The 27,317-nt window shown below is 32.5% G+C and overlaps 1 protein-coding gene and 1 long non-coding RNA gene across 2 annotated transcripts; one reads left to right on the forward strand and one right to left on the reverse strand.

Moving 5' to 3' along the window:
- The first annotated feature begins 4,644 nt into the window (after positions 1-4,644).
- On the forward strand, positions 4,645-26,650 carry LOC127735577 (alpha-centractin). Its single transcript, XM_052245820.1, has 11 exons — positions 4,645-4,746; positions 7,526-7,590; positions 14,240-14,315; positions 14,858-14,983; positions 16,137-16,261; positions 17,370-17,586; positions 18,543-18,635; positions 20,426-20,600; positions 23,029-23,090; positions 24,071-24,111; positions 25,416-26,650. The coding sequence occupies exons 1-11, from the start codon at positions 4,696-4,698 to the stop codon at positions 25,516-25,518; spliced, it is 1,134 nt and encodes a 377-aa protein (XP_052101780.1). The 5' UTR covers positions 4,645-4,695; the 3' UTR covers positions 25,519-26,650.
- Positions 21,214-22,101, reverse strand: LOC127735593 (uncharacterized). Its single transcript, XR_007998507.1, has 2 exons — positions 21,982-22,101; positions 21,214-21,662 (listed from the first exon to the last, which is right to left on the reverse strand). It is a non-coding gene; the product is annotated as an uncharacterized LOC127735593 (long non-coding RNA).
- Positions 26,651-27,317: the final 667 nt, after the last annotated feature.

Raw genomic sequence — 27,317 nt, forward strand, 5'->3', positions numbered from 1 at the left:
ATCCGTGTTTAAACTGTTATATGACAAAAAAGCATTTTCTGTGCATTTGAATATTGGAGAAGCGACCGTGGCTCCAACTTGACCATCAAGTACCCTTGGCCAAATTCAATACGTACCCTTAAGCCTTAAATTGTTTGCGGCAACTCCAAACATTGAAATCACGATAGGAAACGTAAGCCAGTCCCGAAATATGTATGAACTTGGAAAAAAAATTAAAAACTATTCTATTCTTTCAACTGAGAGGCATAAATAATGCATATCAAGTTGCTGCCTGAATGTTGCTACACACAAATTGAAATTTCGCAATATTCAGCAATTGAAATCGGTATTTCTTTTGTCGGACTGGAAAGTCACATCCGGGATGGTGTTAGTAGAGATATAAAGCAGAACTAACTGTATCTCAATCTGTGGTTATTCTTTATTTCAAAGAATTTAGTAAATGTTTTAAGTAATTTGTGGTAACGAAATTCCATACATAATAATTCTCTGTTCATACTTAAATCACATTATTGAAAATCTTAAACGCCACTATAAACACGGGCATACGACAACAATTTGGGAAATATACACCGCCGTAAGAAAGGGGCAATGGAACCCCACCGTCCAACAAATAAAATTAACAAAAGGGAACAAAAAAATTGTCTCTTTTGTCAAGAGATTTATGTCAGTTCCCTCAGGTAAATATCCGCACTGTATTAACAGAATTCTTTATTCAAAGCAACAACTATTAGACGCAAAATAAACCAGAAACAAAAAGCACACAAGAAGGCCAGAAAAACTAAAAAGAAAAGAGACATGGATAGGTATAAGAGACTACAAAAAGAAGTACAATGGGAAATAAGGCAAGCAAATAAGACATGGAAAAATTCAACTCTGATTATAAAGACAACGCAAAGAAATTCTGGTCATATACCAAGAGCAAAGGCCATGCAAGAATGGAATGAGTTGCACCGGTAAAAAATAAGATGTGATTACTTCAAAGTGAAAATAAGAGCAAAGCTGACATTCAAAATTATCAATTTCAGTCAGTATTTACCAAAGAAAACCTAAATAACTTCCCAAATAAAGGGAGAAGTCCATATTCAACTATGAATGATATTAAAATTAGCACCAATAGAATCCACAAATTGTTAATAAGTCATAAACCACACAAGGCTACTGGTCCGGATTCAATACCATCTTGTATACTAAAAGCAGCAGCGGACCAACTTGCTCCTATTCTTACAGACCTGTATCAAATATCATTGAACAGTGGCGACGTCCCACCAGATTGGAGAGATGCACACGTAGTTCCACTTTTCAGAAAAGACGAAAAGCACTTAGCATCCATCACATGCAAGGTCTTAGAACATTTTGTACACAGCAACATTATGGACCACTTCGACAGAAAATAAAATTCTTACTAATGCACACAACACAGATTCCGCAAAAGACAATCTTGTGAATCCCAACTTATCGTAATCATCCACGACATTGCAAAATAAAAAAAAACTGTCAAGTAGATATCATCCTTTTAGATTTTGCCAAACCGTTTGACAAGCTGCCACATCACCGCCTTCTACCGTGACAAGTTGGAATATTACGGCGTCAATACTAAAACCAACAGATGGAATTGCTCCTTCCTACATAATAGAAAGCAGCGTTATATTAGAGAAATCTGTCTCCACACAAGTACCAGTACTCTCTGGTGTACCCCAAGGCACAGTTCTTGGACCATTACTGTTCCTGGCCACATCAGTGACATGCCAGAAACGGCAAATACATCAGAGACCAGCCGATGACAGTCTACTCTTTCGAACCATCACTAAGCAGACAGTGACCTTCTACAGAAAACAAATCGCAAATGAGCTTCATCCCAAAAAAATGCCTTGTTATAAGAATATCGCAGAAAAACCGTCCAGTGATACAAACATCTTACGACCTCCACGATCATACAGTAGAGACAGTTAAAACCAGCAAATACCTAGGCGTAACAATCAGTAACCACCAAACCTGGGATGAACACATCGATAATACAGTTAGCAAAGGAAATAAAACATTAGAATTTATCCGCAGAAATCTCAAAGGCTGCACAAAACCTGTAAAGGTGACTTCATATGTATCCATGGTAAGACCTGCAGTGGAATATGCATGCACAGTATGGGATCTAACAAACCAAAATAAGATCAAGTCAATAGAGCAGTTACAAAAAAGAGCAGCACGATTATATGTGTCGCTAATATGGTTTAAACATTAAAATGGGAAAGTCTGGAAGAACGGAGGAAAACAGATTATGCATGCTGTTCAAGATCCAGCATGATCTAATCGACATAGATCGTCAACAATATATCTGACCCCAAGCGACAATCGTACCAGATGTAAAAACTGCTTCTACCAAGAAAGAACCAGTACAGATGCCTACGACAAATCTTTCTTTCCAATTAGGACCATCAGGGATTGAAATAATCTACCAACATAAATATCGTCGGCAAGTTCCAGTTAATATATCTAGCATAATAACCTTTATGTTACCAACAGACGAATGCTTAATTGCCCCTGATTGTTCATCAACCTGTAGAAACGGCACAGATATTACTTGAAAAACAAAATATATCGCAATCTATGATATAACAGTTAAACAACACGAAGTTCCGTACTCCGGTCTGAAGGTTAGACCGGCAATTCTTGTTTCATACGCTTTTATTGAAAATATTTTACTGAGTAAACTAACTCCCTAAACAACGGTGACCATGTTGACAACATGCATAAACGATCCGTGATAGACGAATTACTACTATTCTTTCTTACAACATCATCAGTTAATAAGTGTGTTTGATTCACGATATTGCAGGGCCGTAACTAGCCTCTTTTAAAACTGAGGCAAAATATATTCGCCGAGCGGAGCGAAGCGAAAATGTTTCAGCGAGGGGTTTGGGAAGCTCTGGAAAAAATGACGCAAAATCGTGCATTCTGAGCGTTTCCCGGACCCTTTCTGAAACTGAAACGCAAGTTTGTTTTAATTATTTTTTCGACAATATACTGGTATCAAAGCAAAATATATAGATTCAGTGTAAAACTTTTTAGTTTTTTAGGGACAACATCAAAAGACCGATATGTAGGATATAGCAAAATTCGTAATTCACATAGTCAAGTGTGTGGCTGCTGTTATTTTGTTTTGTTTTTTTTTTGTTATTGAGTTTTGGCTTGCAGAAAAACGTATTATACCTAGATATAGGAAGATTTGGTATGAGTGCCAATGAGACAACTCTCCATGCAAGTTACAATTTATAAAAGTAAACCATTATAGGTCAAGGTACGGCCTTCAACACGGAGCATTGGCTCACACTGAACAGCAAGCTATAAACCTGTCAATCATGTTTTTTTCAAATTAAGTTAAGAGGGGCTGACTATCATTGATATAACTATGTGAATTCATTTTTTTTTTAACATATTTCAATTACAAGTTGATGTAGTTCCTAACTGGGATAAAAAGGTACACTCAGGGTAGACTCAGTTCTTAGAACTCATTGCTACATTTTTGTGCAGTTTTAATATGTTAACCGGCTGATTAATGTCGGATCTGTCTGTTCTGGTCTTGTATTGTGTTAAGACTTTGGTGTAATATTTTTGTGGACTTTATAAAATTTATTCACAGTACAATAGACGTATTTACACTTGTATGCAAATTTGTCCGCCATTACGTAAAATCACACAGGTTCCCGTAAACTTTGACATCATAATTCAAAACATTTGACGTCACAATTAAAAAGTGATTGTTGTCTGACGTCAAAAGGTGATTCGGAGTAGATCTAAGGTCATTCGGAGGCAAAATATAGCTAAATACCAAAAAGTGTGTGCTTATGTCGACGCTCTGAGAGGCCGTCCTTGACCTTGATTTATAGAGTATGAATGATTCGTTCATTGTTGAAGACCCTCTAGCGACTGTCAAGATGAAGAACAGGAATAAAAGCCCTGCTCATTGATAATTTGTATTTTTTCTATGTATCAGTCTGTGCGATTTTGTCCCATGCATATTTACTCCATATCCCTTTATTTTCTTTTTTAGGGCGGCGTGAACTCGGCTCGATGCAAGTTTAGTCCTTCAAATGTAATAGGTCAATGATATGGCAGTACATTATTTTCTTTTTAAAAGATTTGATTCCGGGAGATTGGTGTTGTCTCACTTTAATTTAACCCATGTCAGCTTTTTAGTTTTATTTACAGAAAAGAGAGCTAGTTTTGTATTCTTTAATATAAGGTTTAATTTTCCATGAAAAAACGACAAATTTTTCTATGTCCGGTAGCATGATCCATCGTATCTTCTCAAAACATTTTCTCGAACAATATCTGGACATCGGTGGCATGTAACATTGCCAAATCACACATGACCGTTCACTTGTCATCGTAGATCTTTCCAAAGTCTTAACTGAGTCTACGCAAAGCAAAGAATTATTAAGAGTTAAGGAATATTAGACAACTGTATTGTAGATTTGTTGTTTAATTATTTTTTCTTTTTTCATCTGTTTTTTTGTTGTTGTTGGTTTTCTACCTTTTAATCTACTTAAACTAAAACAACGAAATGTACCACAAGTTTAAAACCTTTTCAAATGAGGCAATCCGTATTTCAATCATATCCGTCTGGATTTCGGACTAGACTCTGTAATTACTTGTCGCCAACTTCTTCCGAAATTTATGAATGCAGGGCCACTAATATAAATGGACCCTTATTCTGATGTTATTGCAAATCAGCCCGTTGTAATAGACAACGTAAGTGTGCCAGCAACACAACCTACAACTAGCAAAAACAGTTGTCTACAAAGCAAGACTATATCAGCAATTTTACGATGTCATCAACATAAATATGGCACACATTGATTGACTGTCATGAGTCATAATATTTTTTTTCTGCAAAAAAAACTGGGAATATGACAAAATCATGGAATTTCATTTCCTACATATGATGTATACGAATGATGGATAAAGAAGTCCATATGGCACCCCAAAAAATAAACTGTTTTCATGTTTTGCCTCAGACTGTCAGGCTCAGACCCAAAATTATTTAGCCCAGACTTGTAAATCTTCTAGTTGGCCAGTAAGAATTTCTTCTACTGGCCAATAGAATCTATACAAATTTTTGCAATTAGCTTTGGGCTGTAGCTGCAAAAAGTTTATAATAAAGACTGCTGTAAGTTGTCACAGTTTTATGTTGGGTGGGGTTGGGTAGAATACAGGTCTGTTCGCCCAAAATCAGGTTCGCTCCCATTCACGTTTTCACCCTTTTTATTGGTTTTGTGTGGAATAAATATTTAATCATGAACAGGTTTCCTTTAGTGTTTTATTAATCATTTTGATGAAATAAATCATGAATTGAAAATTGTCATGATGATCTGGGACTATTATACAATATATTGTGTCCCAGTGATGATCAAAGCAAAGTTAATTCATCAAAGACTTGTAAAAGAAAGGTGGAAGATACCAAATCTTCATTGAGTTTACTCATACCAAGCTAATTATATGCAGTATTTACATCAAAGCTAGTTATAACAACAATCATGATTTTCAAACACAGAACAATAATACCAAATTTGGCTTTGAAAATACCAATTTACAGTAATCATACATAATTAACATTTAATAATTAATCGTCAAATCGCCCCCCAAAAAAAAAATCATTTTAAAAATTCCTGAATCTTTATTTATGAAAATTTAAATATTTTGATAAAGACATCTAAAAAAAACATTTAATAATTCAACCAGTATCTAAATAAAGATAGGGGCAAACAAACCCAGATGGCGAACAAACCCAGGGGGCGAACCTGTGGGGTGCGAATGTGTATTGGGAGCGAACGAAACCGATATCGGTTGGGTACCTTTAATGCCCCAAATTATGAGTACAAAAATATCCTGGAAACTTCACAAACCTGATTAAAAACCTGAGTATTGATAGATATTACCCCAAAACTCTATTATACTGCGTTTAGTGATAATAAAGACTTTATCATTTGTAGATATATGTCACTTTTACTTAATAAATGTAAAATTTGACTTCAGTAATATGATTGTCTTGTATGCAAGTTCCTTGTCCTAACAACATGGCAGACATTATTATTGGAAAAGTAGATAACTCCACAATTTCTATCCCTATAATTATTTCTATTCTAATAGGTCAATTACAGGCTAATTTTTTTTTTTTTTTCAAAAGTGCTTTAGATCAAGGGTCTTCAAGGCATGTAGTTACTGTTCCCAAAATTGAACACACTACAAATATTGATGTAAAAGGCAAAAAACAGACTATTAAAGTAATGTACAATGTAACAGGAGTGTGATTTTCTACTGATTCTTTGTCTTCCTGTTGTCTACCCAAGTTCTGGGATATTGGACAAACTAAATAACTGTTTAAACAAGATGTTATGATTGAACACAAGTTTACATACAATAAATATAGAAATACTGTGGTCATGGTGGTGGCTAGTCGACTTGTTGCCTTATAAAATATTCTATATCTGCAAACCAAAGTATGAGTGTCTGATCATTTCAAATCTTGAGTGGTAGACACTTCCCAACCTGATGAGTGATGTCATATGGGACAACTAGCCCAGCTGGGATTTTGAGCACGTGCAAGAACCAGGAAGAAACCTGACAAGAATATTTACATAGCTGGTCTTGGGAGAAATAGATATGGAACTATATATATACTAACTTTAAACAATTTCCCCAACTAAATAGTATAAAAAAGTAAACAAAGTGACCACTGTCACAGTAACATGCTTAAACTACAGGCGGTTATGATGTTTGCAAGGTTTTTCATAGTTCACAATTTTGAAACTTTCCCCTTTCATTTCTACTAATGTTCCAGCTGGCACTCAAGACTGAATCAGTGGTACTGCCTGCATTTTCCAACAAGTAATTATGTAAAAAAATTAATTACTTACTAACTGAACATATAATGACGGATACTTATAAATCTGATTTTATTTAAGCAATCATGCTTTCAACTATTTGTCTGTTTATATGTTTTCGTGTTTATTTAAAACTGCCAATGACTGAGTAAGTTGGAAATGCCAAAACAAATTTTTACTCTTCCAATCAGCTGTCATACAATTTATGCGTATTTTACTGTGGGTATGAACCAAAAGCATTTGAAGGACGTCATATTAGAATATTTAATTAAATATGTGTGTATACAAACATAAGCATGATAAGTCTGTAAATTTAGAATTTAACGCTATACATATACACAGTGGTGTATTTCATGATTCAAATTTAAAAAGGAACCCATGTATTTGGGGCATGTCAATATCTACTACTTTATGTACATGTAGTGGCTGACCATTATCAGGGCTGTTAGCATTGATTACATTTAAACATCCTCTGTTTTCCATCTTGACATTTATCAACTGCCATTTCTAATTTACCGGTACCATTGGCAGTCTCTAAAGCAAATTTTGGAGAGGATTGCCTTACCTTGATACAATAGACATGATGGGATAAAACTGTAAATCTGCTGTTAGAACTGTACTTCATTGTTTTCTATTTTAATTTTCAGGGGTCTGGTCTTATCAAAGCTGGATTTGCTGGGGATCAAATACCAAAACATCATTTCCCAAATTTGTAAGTATGTCAAGGATACAGGATAGTAGAATACATGTAATTATATATAGTAAAAGAATTAAGCAGATTCTCCAAAATTAAATCAAAAATGCTCAGGAATTAGTAATTTCTGGTTTTAATATCAGTTAAACATACATGTCATGCATGTATACAAACTTTTTGTGAAATACCGAAAGAGACTGCCATTGATTCTTATCTTCTTTATTTTTGTAAAATTGGCCTGAAAAGACAAACTATGTTACTTTAGTATTGCACAAGTGAAAAAAAATTACAGCTGATTGGTGTATGCTTTTAATTGATGAGGAAAATATAGACTTTGTATAGCAGCTACCGATAATTTTTTGCACGCTTCAAGTTTTTGAATTGCTTGTGACTGCAATACCGAGTGATTACAATCTGGCGGTGGCAGCATAAACTATTTGTATGAAGCATTATATTTTTGAAGGTACAAGACCTGCACTCCTGTTTATTTTCTAATTTATTATTTTGAGTTCAGTCGTGAAATGTATAGAAAACGGTTTATTATTAAAAAAAAAGGCTTATAGTATGGTGATGGTGAAGACAGTATTATTAGTGTAAACTAGGTTCATGATATCAGTAGAAGATGTTCCCCTTTTTGGATTTAACAGAATTTGCTAACATAAAACAGTCAATATTTTACACATAATTATGTAGGCATATTTTGTAATGTTTAAACAAGTCAGTTAAATCATGCTCTACAGCTCAGGACTTGGGAGGATTTTCATTCCTTCCTGCCCACCTGATCAGTAAAAAATTTGGTAAAAATGATTTAAAATATTTTATACAAAAGACTCAAACTAAACACATTTCCCAAGGTATTGTATATTCAATTCTTAAAGGAAATAAAATAATTGCAATACCCAATTAATAAGATAGTGACCAATCTAGAACTTTGGTCAATATAATATTATACAGATTTTAACACTGACATGTGTTATTTACTTTATAAATTTTATATTGGCAAACCTAGAGGTGTTCCAGACAACAGTATGTTCCTTGGTTTAAGGTTAACAACTATAGAAAAATGTCAAAACAACATCAATTGCTTAGTATTAAAAGTAACTAGAACACACCCACGAAATCGCAGGCATTTAGAGCATGGTTGAAAGTATGTAAACTGTTGTAGGATGAATTTTTTTAAAAGATTTTATGTGGAGAATTTCAGGAAATGTATCAAAAGTAAATAAACATTAACTGATGTCAATATAATGTTTTGAATTTTTCACCAGTTCAAAATATTGGATGTAAATCTAAAGAATGTCAACGCAAAGGTCAACTATTTGTAGTAACATGAACGCACAATTTTCAGGAGGCGAGTTGCTTTGTCACCATGCTTTTTATTTCGTTGTACAGAAGACAGAATAATCTATATGTTAACCTGTTCAATTTCAGTCACTAGAAACAGATTCCACCAAAGAAATCAGATTATTTTGTGATATTTGCAAATAACATTGGAATTATGAATAGAGCCATAATAAAATACTCAATAATCAATGCGATTTGTGCACAAAATCGTCATATTTTACTGAAATATGGAAATGGCGCCAGACTTAATAAGGTGTTGACTTTTAAGAAAGCAAATTAATTCTAATATGGGGTGCTTATTACCTCATAAGAATAGAGCCATTATAAAATACTCTATAAACCACAACCGCTATAAATCGACGACGTCACAATGCGATTTGTGCACAATATTTTACTGAAATGGCGTCAGTTTTCAGTGAGAAACTTTACCATATTGGAATCAAAATAATTCATGCATTCCATAGAATTGTTTTCATTTTCACATGGCCTGGGTCATTATTTTCGTTAATTTTATCCGTAAGCTCGGGATAAAATTCCAATATAACAACCCAGGCCATTATTTCTTAAAAATAAAACATGATTATATACCAGTTCCAGGGGTCCCAAGAAATCGGAATTTTATCGCATCCAGGCTTTGTTTAATACCGGTTCCTGTAGCTCAGGTACCCAAAACATTGTATTTAATCAAGTTAGGAATTAAGGGTTGTTTGTAAATTTACCAAAATTCTGTGTAGTTTTAAACAGTCCTAAACGGAAGTCTTGTCTATGACTTAAAAGTACGTCCTATAATATTTCCAGAAACAATATCTGGACGCCATTATTTTTGTTTTCCTCCAAAATTAACCCAAACGGAATAATCATAAGCGAGTATGACAAATGCAACTATACATGGTATCTATAGGGCACAGAGGCATGATGATTAATTTATTGTGGAAGGAAGAAAAGGGACACACAAAATGAGGTCTTCTCATTTAATAGTATAGATATGTATAATTGATGGGCTTGCTTAACATCAAGTGAATAGAAATATTAAACATGCATATTTAATTGACAATATTTTAGGCAGAACCATGCCCAGGGCATGCAAAATTGTTCTAACAATGTAATGTGGTGTAGACACAAGCTTGATTACATGTAACTATTGTTACATTCCATAACTGATCAATAAATTGTTTTCAGTTTAATTGTTTTTTTAAATCGATATACTATATCAAAGTGCAGGTGACACAGCTGTTACTGTTAAGATAAGATTGTGGAGTAGAAAAATGATTTTTTATTTTAATGTTTTTTTCATATATATGACTATGTCTTCAGAAATCAATATTCAGAAATAGACTTATATTTGTATTTGTCATCCTAAATGTTAGATTGATGGATTAAATTTCAGTATAGTAACTAGTAGCTTATTATTCTAACACTTGTGTACAATAAAATAGATAGTTGCTGGATTTCATATATCAACTCCATTGTTTGCAATTATTTTCTTGTAAATTTTAACCACATTAAATTATCAGTCATATTTTGAAAAGTTCAATAGCTTAAATATTCACAAGTGAGCAGACACCAGGACCATTTTGCTTTAGATCTTTAAAGTTAGACTTGAATTAAAATGCTATTAAGACAACACTTCTTGCATTTACCTTTGATAATTGAGCCTCTTGTTCAGAAAAAGACAAAGATATAATTCAACTTTTTGTAGGACCGCAAAAAAATTTGCGGTCGTATATTGGTATCACGTCGTTGTCAGCGTCATCCGAAGACATTTGGTTTCCGGACAATAACTTTAGTAAATGTAAATAGAAATCTTTGAAATTTCAACACAAGGTTTAAAACCACAAAAGGAAGGTTGTGATTGATTAGGGGGCTATAGTCCTAACCGTGTAGGAATAAGGGGCCAAAAAGGTGCCCAAATAATCATTTTTCTAGTTTCCATACAATAACTTGTGGAACGTTGTATAGATCTCTCTGAAATTATACCACAAGCAGGCGCGTAGCAACCCGTACGCAAAAACGCAGTTGCGTACACATCGAAAATTTTACAAAAATAAAAATATGGTTAATCTAGTAAGAATAAAACTCAGTAATAAATTGAATTGAAAACTTTTATACAAACATGTGAATAATCACTTTGTAGCTATATTCCGTTCCTGAAATTACTTTTCATTTACGGAACCAACATCATGATTATGTTGCTGATGCAAACAATTAAAATGGTCCTCGAGGTGTCAAAAATCAATTCTATGCCTCCTTACCCAGTCCTGACATCTTTTCTAAAGATTTCAAAATAACTGACGAAATAATATGACGTTCTAAAGAGACTATGGGCAACGATTCATTTTTATGATTTTCCTGTGATGTATGTATAGTCTTAATTACATATGTCGTCATAACAGATTTTTTAAACAGTCCGGTCAGACAAGTTTAACGGGGTTGATAAAGGGTTATTTTCGTGCATCGTGCTTGTTTTTTTTTTATTTATTTAAATTGACGATCAACGAGTTTTTACTCTTACGTTCGGTTGTGCAAGACGGGTGCTTCGTTCAAAGTGCCCCCCCCCCCCCCAACCTAATTATACCTGCTTCGAGATTAAAAGTGCTTATTTTCAAGGATTCAAGATTTAAAGTGCTTGTTTTCCGTTCTTGGTAAAATTAAAAGACTATCGTTTTGGAAGTTAATAAAAAGAAATCGGAAATAATTTGATGATTTCCTTATAGATTTCGGGACTTAACACGAATATATTATATACTTGCCAGTTAATGGTTTCCAACCTATGATACTAGTATGCGTTCGTTATAGTACATGTACTTTTTTTTATCAACGTTCATGGACGAAATTATTTCACGTTCACCGTGCAATTGTTATTCCTTCTTTGTATTTAACGTTTTTTTCCGTGCAAGTACCACCCCTTTTAACCTTAATATAACTAACTAGCTAGCAAAGAATATTATTTTTAATTTAATTTAATCAAGCTCAATCCACTACACATTAGAAAATCCAAATTCCTAAGCCAACTATACTTGTTTATTTTTCTCTTATTAATTTTTTTTTTCAAATTTATTTTCAAAAGTTGACTTGTTACTCATGAAAATAAGATTACGGTGAGGTCATTTTAAGTTCCAGGAAATTGCGAGAATGCAGGATTTTGCACCATTTACCCAGAGCTTCTGGGGGCCTTAAGCGGCCCCACAACCCCCTGCCATTTGAATTCCTCCTCCGGCATTGAGTACACATCATATTGGCCTAGCTACGCCCCTGACAAGTTTCCATACCTCAAAGGGATGGTTAGGATTGGCTTTGGGGGGTTATGGCTCAAACCTTTTAGGAATTAGGGGCAGAAAAGGGGGAAAAACAAGGGTTTCCTGGTTAATGGACAATTAAAAAAAAGTACAATGTTATGTTTGGATTACCTCCCTTTCACTGCTTTTAAATTATGCATAAAGAAATGTTGTATTGTCTTGAGGTGATTAGCTGTCAATTTATTTTTAGAAGTTACTATTTAAAAATGGTGATTAAGGAATATTAATTTTAGCCATGATTATGTATGTCATTTTCTATTTTAAGACTTTTATGATGTATTTAAATAGGTAATTATGGTTGCAAACTCCATTGGAAATTTGAATTGAGATTATGACCATATCTTGAGGGAAAGAATTTTTATGCCACGCCATAGCTAACTTTAGTTTGTCTCAACCAAATGTTATGAAACTTATACCCAATGCTTATTACCTCAAAATACAGATCAAGTTTGAATTTTGATGGTGTCACTTTAACTGTTCTAGAGTTATGCCCCTTTACAAATGGAAAAATTGCTGAATTTTTCGGTTCCATTCTCTAACTTTAGTTTGCCTCAAATAAATGTTATGAAACTAATACACAATGCTTATTACCACAAAATACAGATCAAGTTTGAATTTTGGTGGTGTCACTTTAACCGTTGCTGAATTTTTCGTTTTTATTTGTTCTGTAACTTATACACAATGCTTATTAACACAAAACTCAGATCGATAACAAATTTGGGTAGCGTCACTGTTACCATTCTTCAGTTATGTCCCTTTGTAAGTTTATATGATATGCAATCGGGGCCATTTATTTTTTTTGGAAAAAGGGTGGGGGGGCGTGAAAAAAAATGGGGGGGGGACGATTTTTTCTCATTTCAGAATTCAGGAATTAAAAAGAAAATTTCTTCAAATATTTTTCTTTTTTTGCAAAAAAAGGGGAGGGGGGTCAATTCGCAACGGCAAAGTGTATTGCTCAAAAACAAAAAATTGAATATAAATTCAAATTATATAACCAATTCTAAGTTCTTTGACTACAGTTATTCTGTGTCAGAAACCTATTATGTGTCAAATATTTAATTACAATCCAAATTCAGACCTGTATCAAGCGAGAATATTGTGTCCATTTTTGCCCCAACTGTTCAGGGTTGGACCTCTGCGGTCGTATCCAGCTGCCCTTGGCGAAGCAATTTATTATATATCTGATTTCAGTCTACTATTACATATATGCATAGATGCTTCCTTTTCAAGGAGATCCTCCCATGAACTTTGTGTCACACTTTTTCAAGGAGATCCTCCCATGAACTTTGTGTGACACTTTTTCAAGGAGATCCTCCCATGAATTTTGTGTCACACTTTTTTAAGGAGATCCTCCCATGAATTTTGTGTCACACTTTTTTAAGGAACTACAAATCAGAGCTGTCTGAAATTTTGTAAATATTTTTGTGTTATGAGCATGGATTTCTGTGTGATGCATTTTCAGATTATTCCCTCAACAACTTCCTGTTTACCATGCATATACTTATATATATTCTTACACATAATGGCCATGTATGAAATTTTCATCCCATTTTTCTCAGAACTACAAATCAGGGCTTTCTGAAATATGTAGTTACTTAGAAAATGTTATGAAAACTTCATGGGGCAGTTAGACAGAAGTAAAGCAGTTACCTGCTTTGGTTACCGTTAGGAGGTATACTTAATCACTTGTGTGAGAATTATATCATTGAATTACTATATGTAGTGACTAGCTCTACTTAAAAATATTGTCTATCAATTCATTGTGACTGGTTAAAGACATGATGGTATGATTGCCAATGAGACAACTATCCATCAAAGACCAAAGGACAAAGATGTATACAATAACAGGTCAATGTACAGCCTTCAACAATGAGAGAAAAACTCATCAAAGATACCAGGCTTATTACCATAAACTAAGCTGTGAAAAGCCCAGGATAACAAACATGATAAAGTGTGAAACTATTTAAAGAGAAAACAAAATGCCTTATGTACAATGATGTATATTTGATGAAATTTTATATTTACAGCATAGGTAGACCTAAACATGTACGTGTTATGGCAGGTGCTCTGGAGGGGGATGTTTTCCTTGGACCTGATGCAGAGGTATGGTATACTGTAAATTCAGAAATTCTTGGGTGAATTTAAAATGTGATTGTTGAAATTGGGACGCAAATGTGAGATTAATTATTGCGATTCTGTAAATGCTGTAAATCAAAATTTAAAATGCAAGATTTTATTTTTGCGAAACCTATCCAGTCATGTTTTTTCACAAAACTTTCTAAATTCACAGTACTTAGACATTAATTATAGATTGATCAGTTTTGTTCGACTAACTTTTGCCTTATTTTACAATGTTCAATTTGGATCAGCTTAAAAGGTAATGCACCCTTTTGAGTTTTCTATTAAAACTGAGAATCAAAATGGGTCAATAAAGGATTGAATGAAACAGTAATATCCTTCTACCAACCGATGAGTTATATAAGCAGTCACTTGTGTTTGATCTATATATGGTGTCCTCTTGATTTTAAATGTTTGAACTTATTTAGCATGCACATTATGTGCTACAGCAGTTTCCTAGACTCGACTTATTTCAAAATTTAACCCTTTTAATTTTAAATGAATAAATTCTTCATTCTGTTGAACAGGAACACAGAGGTCTATTAACAATAAAATATCCTATGGAACATGGTATTGTACAGGACTGGAATGATATGGAAAGAATCTGGCAGTATATATATTCCAAAGACCAACTACAAACATTCTCAGAAGAGGTATGTTGTAATGAAATGTATAATGTGCAAATCTAAGTACATCGTATGTGTCAGGTATATTGACTTGATATCGTAATCCTCAGGCATAGATCCTGGAATGTAGTTCAGAAGACAGTGGATGTTGGATGCATATGCATCCCTATTTCTTTTTGGCATTTTTTATATGGTCTTAATAAAAAAAAATTGATGAATTAAATTTGCATTTGCAGTTGCCATAGTGAAATCTCACTTGTATCCGTTTGTGAAAAAGACGTACCATTTTAAAAATAATGTACTTTTATGTAATCCCTCGAATGTCCATGATGTAAAGTATTAATGCTCACTCCACTGTGGTCAGAAACAGTATTATTATTATAATTAATATTATTCATGAGAATGTATATATATGCACTGATGATGCTAATTATCCTCTTAAATGTTTGGATGACTTCTGAAATTCAGAATAAGAACAGGTTCATAAAATGAAGGTTTGTTTTCAATACATAATGTATAAAACATCATAATTCTGAAAATGAAGATCAATCAAGTGGCTTGGTTCTTTTGGAGATAAAGTATTTGAAAAACTAGAACTTATGATGTATAAAAAAAGTTTGTCTGTGGATTTGAATTTATGGGAAGTAATGAATGTTAAACTCTATGATAAAAATAAAAAAAATTGATATGTATATTGTATAAAAATGTTGGGAAATGTGAAAGCTGTTGTGCTAAATGTTTTGATTGATTGCATAGGAAAAATACAGAGAGGTAACAAAAATAAAGGTAAGGTTGAAAATGTGGATTTACTTATTCTTAAATAGTTGTCCAAAGGATATGTTACTTAACTGAGATAACAACAGGTCAATAAAGTTAGAATATTTGAAAAGAAAGTCATGAAGTAACAAGTTCAAGTAAGTTGTAGATATGAGTGATTGGTTTTAAACCCAGGACACCAAAAGAACATTTAAAAAAAATCTGTATGTCTAGAATGTTTAAGTGAGGAGTAGCTAGTGGTATATAATGAATTTCCATAATTTCAGGTCATTCACATTTCACATAGCAGTATACATTTCTCTTTAATCTTAAATTATAAGTTAATTCCCTGTATAGCTATAGAAAAATAGAAATGCATGTTTATTGTACATGTATTTATGATTTTTTTTCCAAATTTTTGTAGCATCCAGTTCTACTGACAGAAGCCCCATTAAATCCAAGAAGAAACAGAGAAAAGGCTGCCGAAATATTCTTTGAAACTTTTAATGTCCCAGCTTTATTTATATCCATGCAAGCAGTTTTAAGTTTGTAAGTAAATGTTGTTTGTAAAATGTACAAATTTTAACAACATTAAAATAGTGAAACTTAAAGTGGAAATAACCTGACATATGGAGAACCAGTTTTAGACTATTGTTATATGATTGGTTATGTATAAAAATAGAGATCTGACATGTTTTCTAATGAAAAAACTATCCATTGACACCAAAGGACAAGTATTTGTCAGTAAGACAACCATTGAACAGTACAGTCTTCAACATTGAGCTAAACACAAATTGTGTTGTAAGCTGTAAAAAACTCAGAAAACAAAATGTGAAAAGTTCAACAAAAGAGGAAACCAAAGGCTTGATTTAATCTAAAAGCTTTAAACAAAAACAATTAATCATGTACAATTATTGTGATGCCAATTTTAAGAGACGTGTGTGTTGTGTATTTGTTGTCTCATTGACATATATCTACTATAATTAACTTTATGTAGCTACTGACATCTTATAAACTAGTCTACATAGAATGTGTATCATGCAAAGAGCAGTTAAGAGAACAAATGATCTAATATCCAGAAGAAAGGCAGAATATCTATTTCCATTATGGATTTTTGAAGTTTCAAAAGTTGTTTTATGAAAAGAAAAATGGTGAATTCATATTTGGTTTACATTTATGTTTCTTTGCCAAAAAAGATACATAGAAGCTTATTCAGAAACATGTATCATCAAATGGTAGTCATCGAAGATAAATCTCATTTTATTCTGAATTGTAAGGTAAACCAGAATATCAAACAAAATCTACAAATATACAATTAGAAGATGAGCATTTCACTCATTTCCTTGATGAACACAAATTATTTTATAAATTAAACCCCGGGATTGGACTACTGGCATGCGAGTCCAATCCCTAGCAATCAGCACTCAGTTTTATTCATGGAACCTTTCTTGATTGTTCTGCTACAAATGAACCAAACCCATGGGAAGTAATTTTAAGCAAAACTGGTTCCAGATAACAACCATTGTAGATGGTCATCAGGAACCAGTATTAGGAGTATAATGTTATGATACTTCTGTAAATGCGGCCATTAGAATGCAGCAGTTGCTATTTAATCCGATTGTATTTATGAAAAAAGTTATTTATGAAAATGTTTCAGGTATGCTACAGGAAGAACAACCGGAGCAGTACTAGATTCTGGGGATGGTGTAACACATGCTGTACCTATATATGAAGGATTTGCTATGCCACATAGTATTATACGGTCAGATATAGCTGGTAGAGATGTCACTAGATATCTCAGATTGTTACTGAGAAAAGAAGGACATAATTTTCACACATCTGCAGAACTAGAAATTGTTAGAACTATTAAACAGGTAGATTATTGTTAACATGTTTAAGTAAGGTGGCAATGCCCTTCAAAAAAATATAAGGGTTGGATAGACCTTACAGTCATAATAAAAAAAAAGTATTAAAAAAAAACACATAAATTTGATGGGTGTGGGGTAGTAGGGGGATTATGAGCCCCCTGTCCTGTCTATATATGGAACCAAATCCTGACTATTACAAAAACATTTTTTCTTGTATCAGAATGGTTGGATTTAAGCCTTCAGTGAACATCTGCAAAGTGGACACAATTTTAAGTCCTCATTTGAGTTTCATGTTTCATGTAGTTTAATTTTTTAAATTACTGAGGTGCGGAATATGGGAGGGGGTGTCACCATCTCATAAAGGTTCCTAAAACAGTTTTTTGGTTGAAAAAAAGACTGATTTATTCCTTGTAATTTGTTTTAAAAACAATTTTTGTGTGAGTAAAACATAGATTAAGATGGTCATCACATCTACAATATAATAATTTCTTTTGAAATGTATAATGAACAATGACCTCATAGGATTCATTATTATTCATTTTAGTACAGTGTGGCAGAATTTTTTTTGTTTGATATAAAAAATCATCTGACACTAGCTTTGCCTTCAAAGTCTACACATTAAAATTTAGAAGTACATTGTGTTCCATATTGATAAGCCTTTGATAGGTTAATGTACATATACCCGGTATGTACCATCAGGAATTTTTATATGCAGGTAGAAATAGCAAGGTACATTTGACAAAATTAGATTTTAAGTACTTTTCTTTAAAATATGATTTATAAGCAAGGTAAATTTTAACCATCTAGTTCTAAGAGGTAAACTGCTGTTGTAATTAAAATGCTGTTTGATTCAAGTGTATACCAGAGTTGTTGTTCAGTTTACTTGCATTATAATCATTGAAACACAAATTTTAATATGTTGACTATATATATACAATGATTGTAATTCTTTGTGCTTTCAGAGAGCCTGTTATTTATCTTTAAATCCATTGAAAGAAGAATCGATGGAAGGAGAAAAATCCCAGTATACATTACCTGACGGTAGTTCTATAGAGGTAACATGATAATAAGTATAGGCTAGAGAAAAATCCCAGTATACATTACCTGACGGTAGTTCTATAGAGGTAACATGATAATAAGTATAGGCTAGAGAAAAATCCCAGTATACATTACCTGACGTTAGTTCTATAGAGGTAACATGATAATAAGTATAGGCTAGAGAAAAATCCCAGTATACATTACCTGACGGTAGTTCTATAGAGGTAACATGATAATAAGTATAGGCTAGAGAAAAATCCCAGTATACATTACCTGACGGTAGTTCTATAGAGGTAACATGATAATAAGTATAGGCTGGAGAAAAATCCCAGTATACATTACCTGATGGTAGTTCTATAGAGGTAACATGATAATAAGTATAGGCTAGAGAAAAATCCCAGTATACATTACCGGACGGTAGTTCTATAAAGGTAACATGATAATAAGTATAGGCTAGAGAAAAATCCCAGTATACATTACCTGACGGTAGTTCTATAGAGGTAACATGATCATAAGTATAGGCTAGAGAAAAATCCCAGTATACATTACCTGACAATAGTTCTATAGAGGTAACATGATCATAAGTATAGGCTAGAGAAAAATCCCAGTATACATTACCTGACAATAGTTCTATAGAGGTAGCATGGTAATAAGTATAGGCTAGAGAAAAAAAACAGTATACATTACCTGAGGGTAGTTCTATAGAGGTAACATGATCATAAGTATAGGCTAGAGAAAAATCCCAGTATACATTACCTGACAATAGTTTTATAGAGGTAACATAAGCATTAGTAGCAGAAAATGCTTTTGGATGGGGTTGAGAAATGTTGATGGACAAGACAATTTTTGTAATGTAAAAACGTATGATTGACACAAATATTTGCATACACTCAACAATACCCAAAGAAAAGGAAGAGTATGTTTATGGCTGTTCTTCATCTCAAAGTCACAATGAGGCCATTAACACAATGTGATAGTGCCTGTGTTTCAAAAAAGAATATTTAACAAGTAAAGGAAGAAAAGGAATATATATTTTCTGTGAATTATATGAAAATAATGACAAGTTGAGCAAAGGAAAATAAACTCTTGATTAGACATATCAACAAATAACTGATCCTCAACAGCTTGATTGACTAAGATATTAACAAAGTATAAATTAATTGTCTGTTTTCAAAATGCATATATTTCTTGTTAAAACCTTAATAATTTTGATGTGTTTTTTTTTTTGGTATCAACTGATCTGATTATAACAACCAGCTTTAAATTCATAAGCTACCTGTCTATAACTAATGGAAACTGCCATGCTTAATTCTGGATTTGTCAAACAAAATTGTCACTATTCTCATTTGAAAGTCACCTCTGTCAACTTTTATTCAATTCTAATGCATTCACAAACCCCCAAAAAACACCACACATTGCTAGGTAAACTCAATTTGCAACAGTAAAACCAATGTTTGAAGGAGGCCAATCTTAAATTATGATACAGTTGTCTTTTAAATAGTGCAAGAATACTGGCTATCTGTACTAAATGGTGAATGACCCCAAATAGGTCTTGTAATTTAAAAAAAAATCCATCAAAGAAACTCATTTTGTGTAACCTGTGAAGTTCAAATATGAATATCAATATTAATGTCACATGTGGAAATTTAAGCCATGTACAGTAATAAACAGAGTAATTTTTAACCACAGTCAAAGGTATCATAACTCTGTAAAAAATGTCATGCACTAACAATTTGTTTTTTAAGTATAACTTATTTTATATACTACTATATTATGAGGCCTGAATATGTTTTTTTTAATATTTCAGTTGGGGCCATCTAGATTTAGAGCACCAGAATTACTATTTAGACCCGATTTAATTGGAGAAGAATTTGAAGGAATCCATGAAGTTCTAACATACGCAATACAGAGATCTGACATGGACTTACGGCGAATATTATACTCGAATATAGTATTATCTGGAGGGTCAACTTTATTTAAAGGTTAGTTTGTTCATAAATGTATGTGTGCAAAACTACTTCTTATTACTCAATATGTCTAGACAGTGATTATTGTACTTAAGAAGAAATTTTTTTTATTATTTAGGCTAACCTTTAGTTTATCACCTGCCTTTACCAAAAGAAACAAAAGAGCCCTTACGGAAAATTTAAAATGGCTCCTACCATGTGATACTAAGAGATAATCAAGGTGTCATAATAAAAAAATTAATTCAAATGGACAAACAAAATTAAGTTATAAAAGATAATATGTCAGTTACAAGGCTTTATCTCACCTGGCTCAGAGAGAATAATAGTGATCACTTTGCATCTGTTGTCTGTCCTGTCTGTGAGCTGTCCATTATTAGAGATTTTACTTTAATATAAAATATCCAAGCAAAATTGCACAAAATTTGGTAGTAATGATGAAGATTTATTGATAGTAATTAGATTAACAACTAGCATACTTGCCAACCTCTGACAATGAGAAATCATGTCATGACATGACATGACATGTCAAAAAGCGTGTGAAAACGTGTGACGTAGATGCAGACTTTTTAATATGAACAATGTTCATAATTTCACATTATATGCAAATTTGTTAATATAAAAATCAATATTCAACTGTAAACTTTTATTGTATTCAACAGTGGTCTGTTTTGCTGCCTTTAATGCAACACCACTAGGCACATAGTCGAAACACCTGCTGGTTTGGTTACATTTACTTGATAACAAGGCACACAATATATCATTGTCGAGTTCTGATCAGAATTCAGTGTAAATTTCTTTATAATTGAAAATGATCTCTCACAGTCAGAATTGATGTTTGGCTGAACTAAAATAGCTTCATGAAGCTTTGAAAGAGTGTCATAATGTTTTTTTGCCATCTAAAATGCCATCTTTGATCTCTGCCATTGCTCCCAACAAACTATACAATATATGTTGCTATTGCCTGGTCAAAACTGGGTAGTTCATCAGAAGACAGCTAATACTATGAGAACTGATCCAACAGTTCTGTGATATTTCCATCCCCTATGGCCTGTGGAAATCTGTTGGCTACATTTGAAACTGAAAAAGAAAAATATTTTATAATTGTTAAATGCTTAATCAAATAGCTATGTATTTTAGTCCTCCTCTCATATGTATTGTTATGATTGCAACATAGAGTGCACAATGCGTTACTCATCCCTCGATGATTTAAACTCGAACTCCCAAATATAATTTATATCTTGAATCTTGGTACGTACACATCGTTTTCGCTTAGAAATCGGCTCTTTAGACGACGGTACAGGTCCTGAAAGCTACCTCTTTCTGTGGACATTTCCCCTAAGTGAATTTGAAAGAAAGAAAGTCCCAAAATCGTAAAAACTAATCACAAACTACTTACCTTAAGAGCTTTTGCTGTTCGTCCATATAGAAAAATAAACAATGGCCACCAAACAATTACTTCGAAATTTCTGTATTTATCGTGTTATAATGAAAAAACCTGAGAATCGCGATATCACTAACAACCAAAAAATCAACACAACGAAAAAGCGTGTATATTGAGTGTAAAGTGGTGAAAAGCGTGCACACGCCATGTGATAAAATCCTGGTGTGTAAACCGTTGAAAAAGCGTGTATTACACACGAATATCATGTCAGTTGGCAACTATGACAACTAGTGGAGCAGGAGAAAGATTTGAAAATTCTTTTATGAAAACTCATTTGCAGTTGATGGCACTAATTTTGAATAGAAATCCTATACTTTGACAATTTCAAACAAATTAATTTAGTAATGTATGGAAGATCGTGTAAAATGATCCTGATTTGGGTCCCATTTACATGCATGCTTGCCTGAGTCAATCTTAACTTCTGTTTGGTCAGTTTAGAAAAACTTCTCTGAAGAACTTAAAAGGCAAAATATTTTGACACATCAGGATATGGATGATTTAGAAATCCTCTACCAATAGTCTTCATTTGATCATGATTGGTTGGCTAAATTTTCTTGGACATAGTTTACATTAAAACTCAAATGATTAATCTAATTTTCATCATTTTCCCTGAAACTACTCTTTCAATTTTAACCAAACATGACAGGAATGGTTTATTGAAGGTCATCTACAACTTTTCATCATTTGGTTTTGATCAGATTTAAAACCTTGTCTGTCCTAAGCAATCTTTAGTTCATACAATAACATGTGGTTCCAAAAAGATTTTATTTCAATTTGGGACTCAAATGGTTAGTCAGCAGTTTTATTTGCTGACTGCACACTGAGGAATCAGGTCATAAATGTATATTTTTTGTTTCCAGACATTTAGCCTCAAGTGTACCTAATGAAATTATTCCAGAAGTATGTGTATATGCTATGCACACATTGATCAATATCATATGTGTATATTATGCCATATTTGAATTTAAGATAGTTAAATATAATATGTCATTTGTATTTTAGGATTTGGAGATCGTTTGCTGAGTGAAGTAAAGAAAATAACACCAAAAGATATAAAGATTAGGGTGAGTAGATGATTTAGCAGTTTATAAATCAAATCTGAAAAATGAAAGGAAACTGTATTTACCTCCATATTTTTCATGTCACTCAAATGTAATAAAACTTCAGAAACTTTTTAACACAAAGAAAATTTCTCTTCTTAAAAGATTGGGTAAACTAATTAGAATAACGAGAAAATCGGTTCTCCTGGCTAAACCACACTACAATGTTGCTTTTTGTTTTTTTTGGGGTATTTTTTGCCATTCTTTGTACCTTTGATTGTATTGGTTTTTAGAGAATAAAGTATTGTATTTAAGAATTAAAGAGAAATGACTTACTGTGAAAATAAATGTGTTAAAATCCTAAACAGTTATCTCTACTATAAACAAAAATAAATCTTTTACTTCACACTCTGATCAAAGACGGATATAAGATGGTGAAGTATTTCTCAAAGAGACTGCAACTTAAAAACACAAAAATCTAAAGACATATAGTTGTCAACATTAGGACTTCAAATATGGACACATGTCTTTATGAAATATCATGCTATACAGCACCCAATGTCTTAGAAACGTTGTGGTCGAATTTTATACCAGAAACTATCAACTAACTGCTGTTTACATTGAATTCCCTGCAAGACAAAAAAATTTAAGACTTAATTTTTGCCAACCGCTGACGAGGTTCCTGAATCGTGATAGGTACTTGAAGTTTTGACAGGACTTGGATTGAGAGATATCAAAGAGTGTATGGAGAATTAAATAGTATCATGATATTTGATAGATTTATATCACAGAAATCCAAAAAAAAAAATTTTCCCCAACTGTAGCGATTTGATGACGGACTAAAGATCAATTACAGTTCTGTCACATAAGTATATTTAATTTCAATGCAAACTTCTATACCTACTTGAAACTATGTGAAACAGACTTATGTTTTCCTGTGACACAAGTTTCACTGAAAAAAGAATTTATTTTTGTCCTCATTTAAAAGATTCTTAATATTTCAGATTTCTGCACCACAAGAAAGACTATACTCAACATGGATAGGGTAAGAAAGTTGGATGTAAACATACTGAGATATGTTATTTAAAATTTTTTTATACATATAAAAAAGAGGATGTGGTATGATTACCAATGAGGCAACTCTTCGCAAGAGACAAAATGACACAGAAATTAACAACTATAGGTCACGGTACGTCATTTAACAATGAGCAAAGCCCATACCGCATAGTCAGCTATAAAAGGCCTTGAAAAGACAAATGTAAAACAATTCAAACGAGAAAAACTAACAGCCTAATTTATGTACAAAACAATGAACGAAAAACAAATATGTAACACATCAACAAATAACAACCACTAAATTACAAGCTCCTGACTTGGGACAGACACATACATACAGAATACAGAATGTGGCGGGGTTAAACTAGTTTGAAGGCGCCAACCCTCCCCTAACCTGGGACAGTGGTGTAACGGTACAGCATAAGAACAAACTATGAAAATCAGTTGAAAAAGGCTCAACTCATCAGATGGATACAAATAGAAATACATCTAACGAAAACACAGAGTGGACGTGGCCGGGTACTTGTACATCCCAACAACAAAAAGACACTAAGTACAGATCTGAGAGTACTCGCAGTTACTGACAGCTAGTTCAAAGCCAATAACAACTAATAAAAAAATCATGCATCTAAGACTAAATTATCAATCATTACACATCCAACATCCAATGGATTTAGTGTAAAGACCTCATAAACAGTCAGAGAAAAACATGACCTTGTGCAATGCCAAGATACAGGTACCGACAGATTGTAGATCCATGAATGTGCATATGTATATAACAATAATATTTAGTTAGCTTTTAATTTACTGATTATTATTAATAGATTTGTTGCCCTTAAAAGAAGAATTTTAGGAAAAATCTAAGAAAATTATGTATATGAATTTTTTATTGTGATTTTTATGTAAATAAATAATTTGATCCTGGCACTGAAGAAAAAAACAATTTAGTTGCCTTTTTTACTCTGAAAAGCTGAATATATTAGAATAAATGTTTTGTTTCTGCAATTCTGGAAAAAAGTTTTTTGTGAACAAGGTGAAAATAAATTTCAGTATGGCATAATTTTCCAAGCGAGTGATTTAGGCTTATCGGAGCCTCAAAGTTAAGCATATTGTTTATCTTTTTTTGCTATTTTAAGAACTCAGTATGGTGTCAAACAACAATCGTAAGTCATGAAAAATTCAGTTAAACTTATGATCAATTTTAATTGTAAGATTTTTTGTGAAAATAGTCGCAGGTTTTACAGTATTTAATAAGTGAACTTACTTGTTTTGATTTTACATTTTGTATTTCAGGGGATCCATTTTAGCTTCACTGGACACATTTAAGAAGATGTGGGTATCAAAAAGAGAATATAATGAAGATGGATTTAAGGCCATACACAGAAAAACTTTTTAGCTGACTTAGTGATTTAGAAATTTTAATTTATCAGTCATGTAAATATTTTACCTTGGTCTCATTTTGGGGCAGGAGAGGAATTCTTGTTCATCACTGTTACTTTTTTAGAAAATTTCAAAGCTTCTATCTAAGGGTACACTAGTAAGCCTTTTTAATTAAAGATTATGCAATGCTATGCAAAAATTAAAAATAACCTAAAACAAGAGCTTCAATAAATGAGGGAGTTTATAGATTAATTTACTATGAGCATTTTCTTTTAATTAACCAAAATGAAAAAACCATGTCAGTACATTGTATTTGAAAAAAATTCCATAATTTAAAGCGACAAAGGAATCATAACTTTAATTGATCATATGATCATTAAAGAGACCAAACTCAATACAAAATTTAATAACAAGCTTATCTTTGGATTTGTCTTTTTTTTTAATGGGCAAAACTTTGCTGAATGAGGAATGTGTAGTTGTGCATATGAAATGTAAAGTATAGACATGTCTAATATTTATTATACTCTCTACTGTAAGTTTAAATATGATAAATATATGAAAACAAAAATAATGAGACAGCAACCCAACAACAAAAATTGCTTTGCTTTTTAGGCATGCTTAAAAAAAGTTACATAATCAAAATATGCCACAAAACAACTATAGTATATTGCATAAAACAATTGTTTTAAATATTTTTCTATTAATTAAACATGTCGTGTATGTCTTGTTTCACATATATGTCCCATTTACACTACATATTTTATATAGTGAATGTTTCAAAACAGCTAATATCATAATCTTTGAGAAATTTCGATTGCATATATTTATTGGGAAAAAATCAAAAAAGGCATTGTTAGCTTTACCTGAAATTTAGAAAATTTCATAAAAATTGTGAAAATTTGCTAACTTTTCTCTTATTGCCCAGTAAGGAATTCAAAATGGCTGCTGTGAGAGCAATTCTTAATGAGACCAATGGTTTATTTATGTTTGTCATGGATGAACGCTACATTTATCATGTTATATATGTGCTATTTATGGCAAGGTGTTTTATCATAGTTTTTTTGTAACTTAGCTACCTGATGAAATTAGATTACAACTTTTTTAATACTTTATAGCTTATATTCTGTTGATTCATATACATATACTGCCTTCATGATGTTAGAAGAATTTAACCATATTACTGGTTCACAAATGTTAGGATATTCTAGTCTTTTTTGTGGCATTTGTTGCTGATTGTATTTCTATTAAATGAGTGTTTCCATTGTTTATCTGGAAAATGCAAGAGTAGTTTTCTGTCTAGTCTTTTTTTTTGGCTAATCATGCATTTGTTCACAAATTGTCTCTCTTAAGGGCAAGTGACTTTTGAATTGTCTAAAACTTGATATAGAAATTGCAAGGTAAACTCTTAAGAGTATTGGAATGTATAAGGGAATTCCTTTAAAATAAACACAAATAATAGTTATAATTGCAGATATTTTCATGAAATTGGAGTCAGTACTGCGCAAGCAAGAAAGTGATACCTTATCTTTGCAAGGAAATCCCTCATTCTATCAAAAACCTACAAAATCCCATGTTTCATGTTGGTATGTTCTGTACCTTTTGTTACAGTGCCAGTTATTTGATATGTTTGAGTTTTACATGCTGATTTCACTATAAGTCTTAAGGTCCATTTTATTAGTCAAGATTTAAAGAGTGCAAACATGACAAGAGGTTGTAAATTGTGTAAACTATATCTGTATAGCTTTAATGTGCCTTTAATATGACTTCTGTTAGGCTCTGGTTTGCTAACATTTAGCTTTGTAGCATACAATTTAA

Source organism: Mytilus californianus, unplaced genomic scaffold (assembly GCF_021869535.1).
Source record: "Mytilus californianus isolate M0D057914Y unplaced genomic scaffold, xbMytCali1.0.p SCAF_3, whole genome shotgun sequence".
Lineage (NCBI taxonomy): Eukaryota > Metazoa > Mollusca > Bivalvia > Mytilida > Mytilidae > Mytilus > Mytilus californianus.

Excerpts from the sequence above, each read along its gene's own strand:
- LOC127735577 (XM_052245820.1), top strand. The coding sequence starts at position 4,696 with ATGGACCCTTATTCTGATGTTATTGCAAATCAGCCCGTTGTAATAGAC. Across the intron at positions 7,591-14,239 it reads AAACATCATTTCCCAAATTT|CATAGGTAGACCTAAACATG; the intron begins GTAAGTATGTCA and ends TTATATTTACAG. Across the intron at positions 17,587-18,542 it reads TTGTTAGAACTATTAAACAG|AGAGCCTGTTATTTATCTTT; the intron begins GTAGATTATTGT and ends TTGTGCTTTCAG.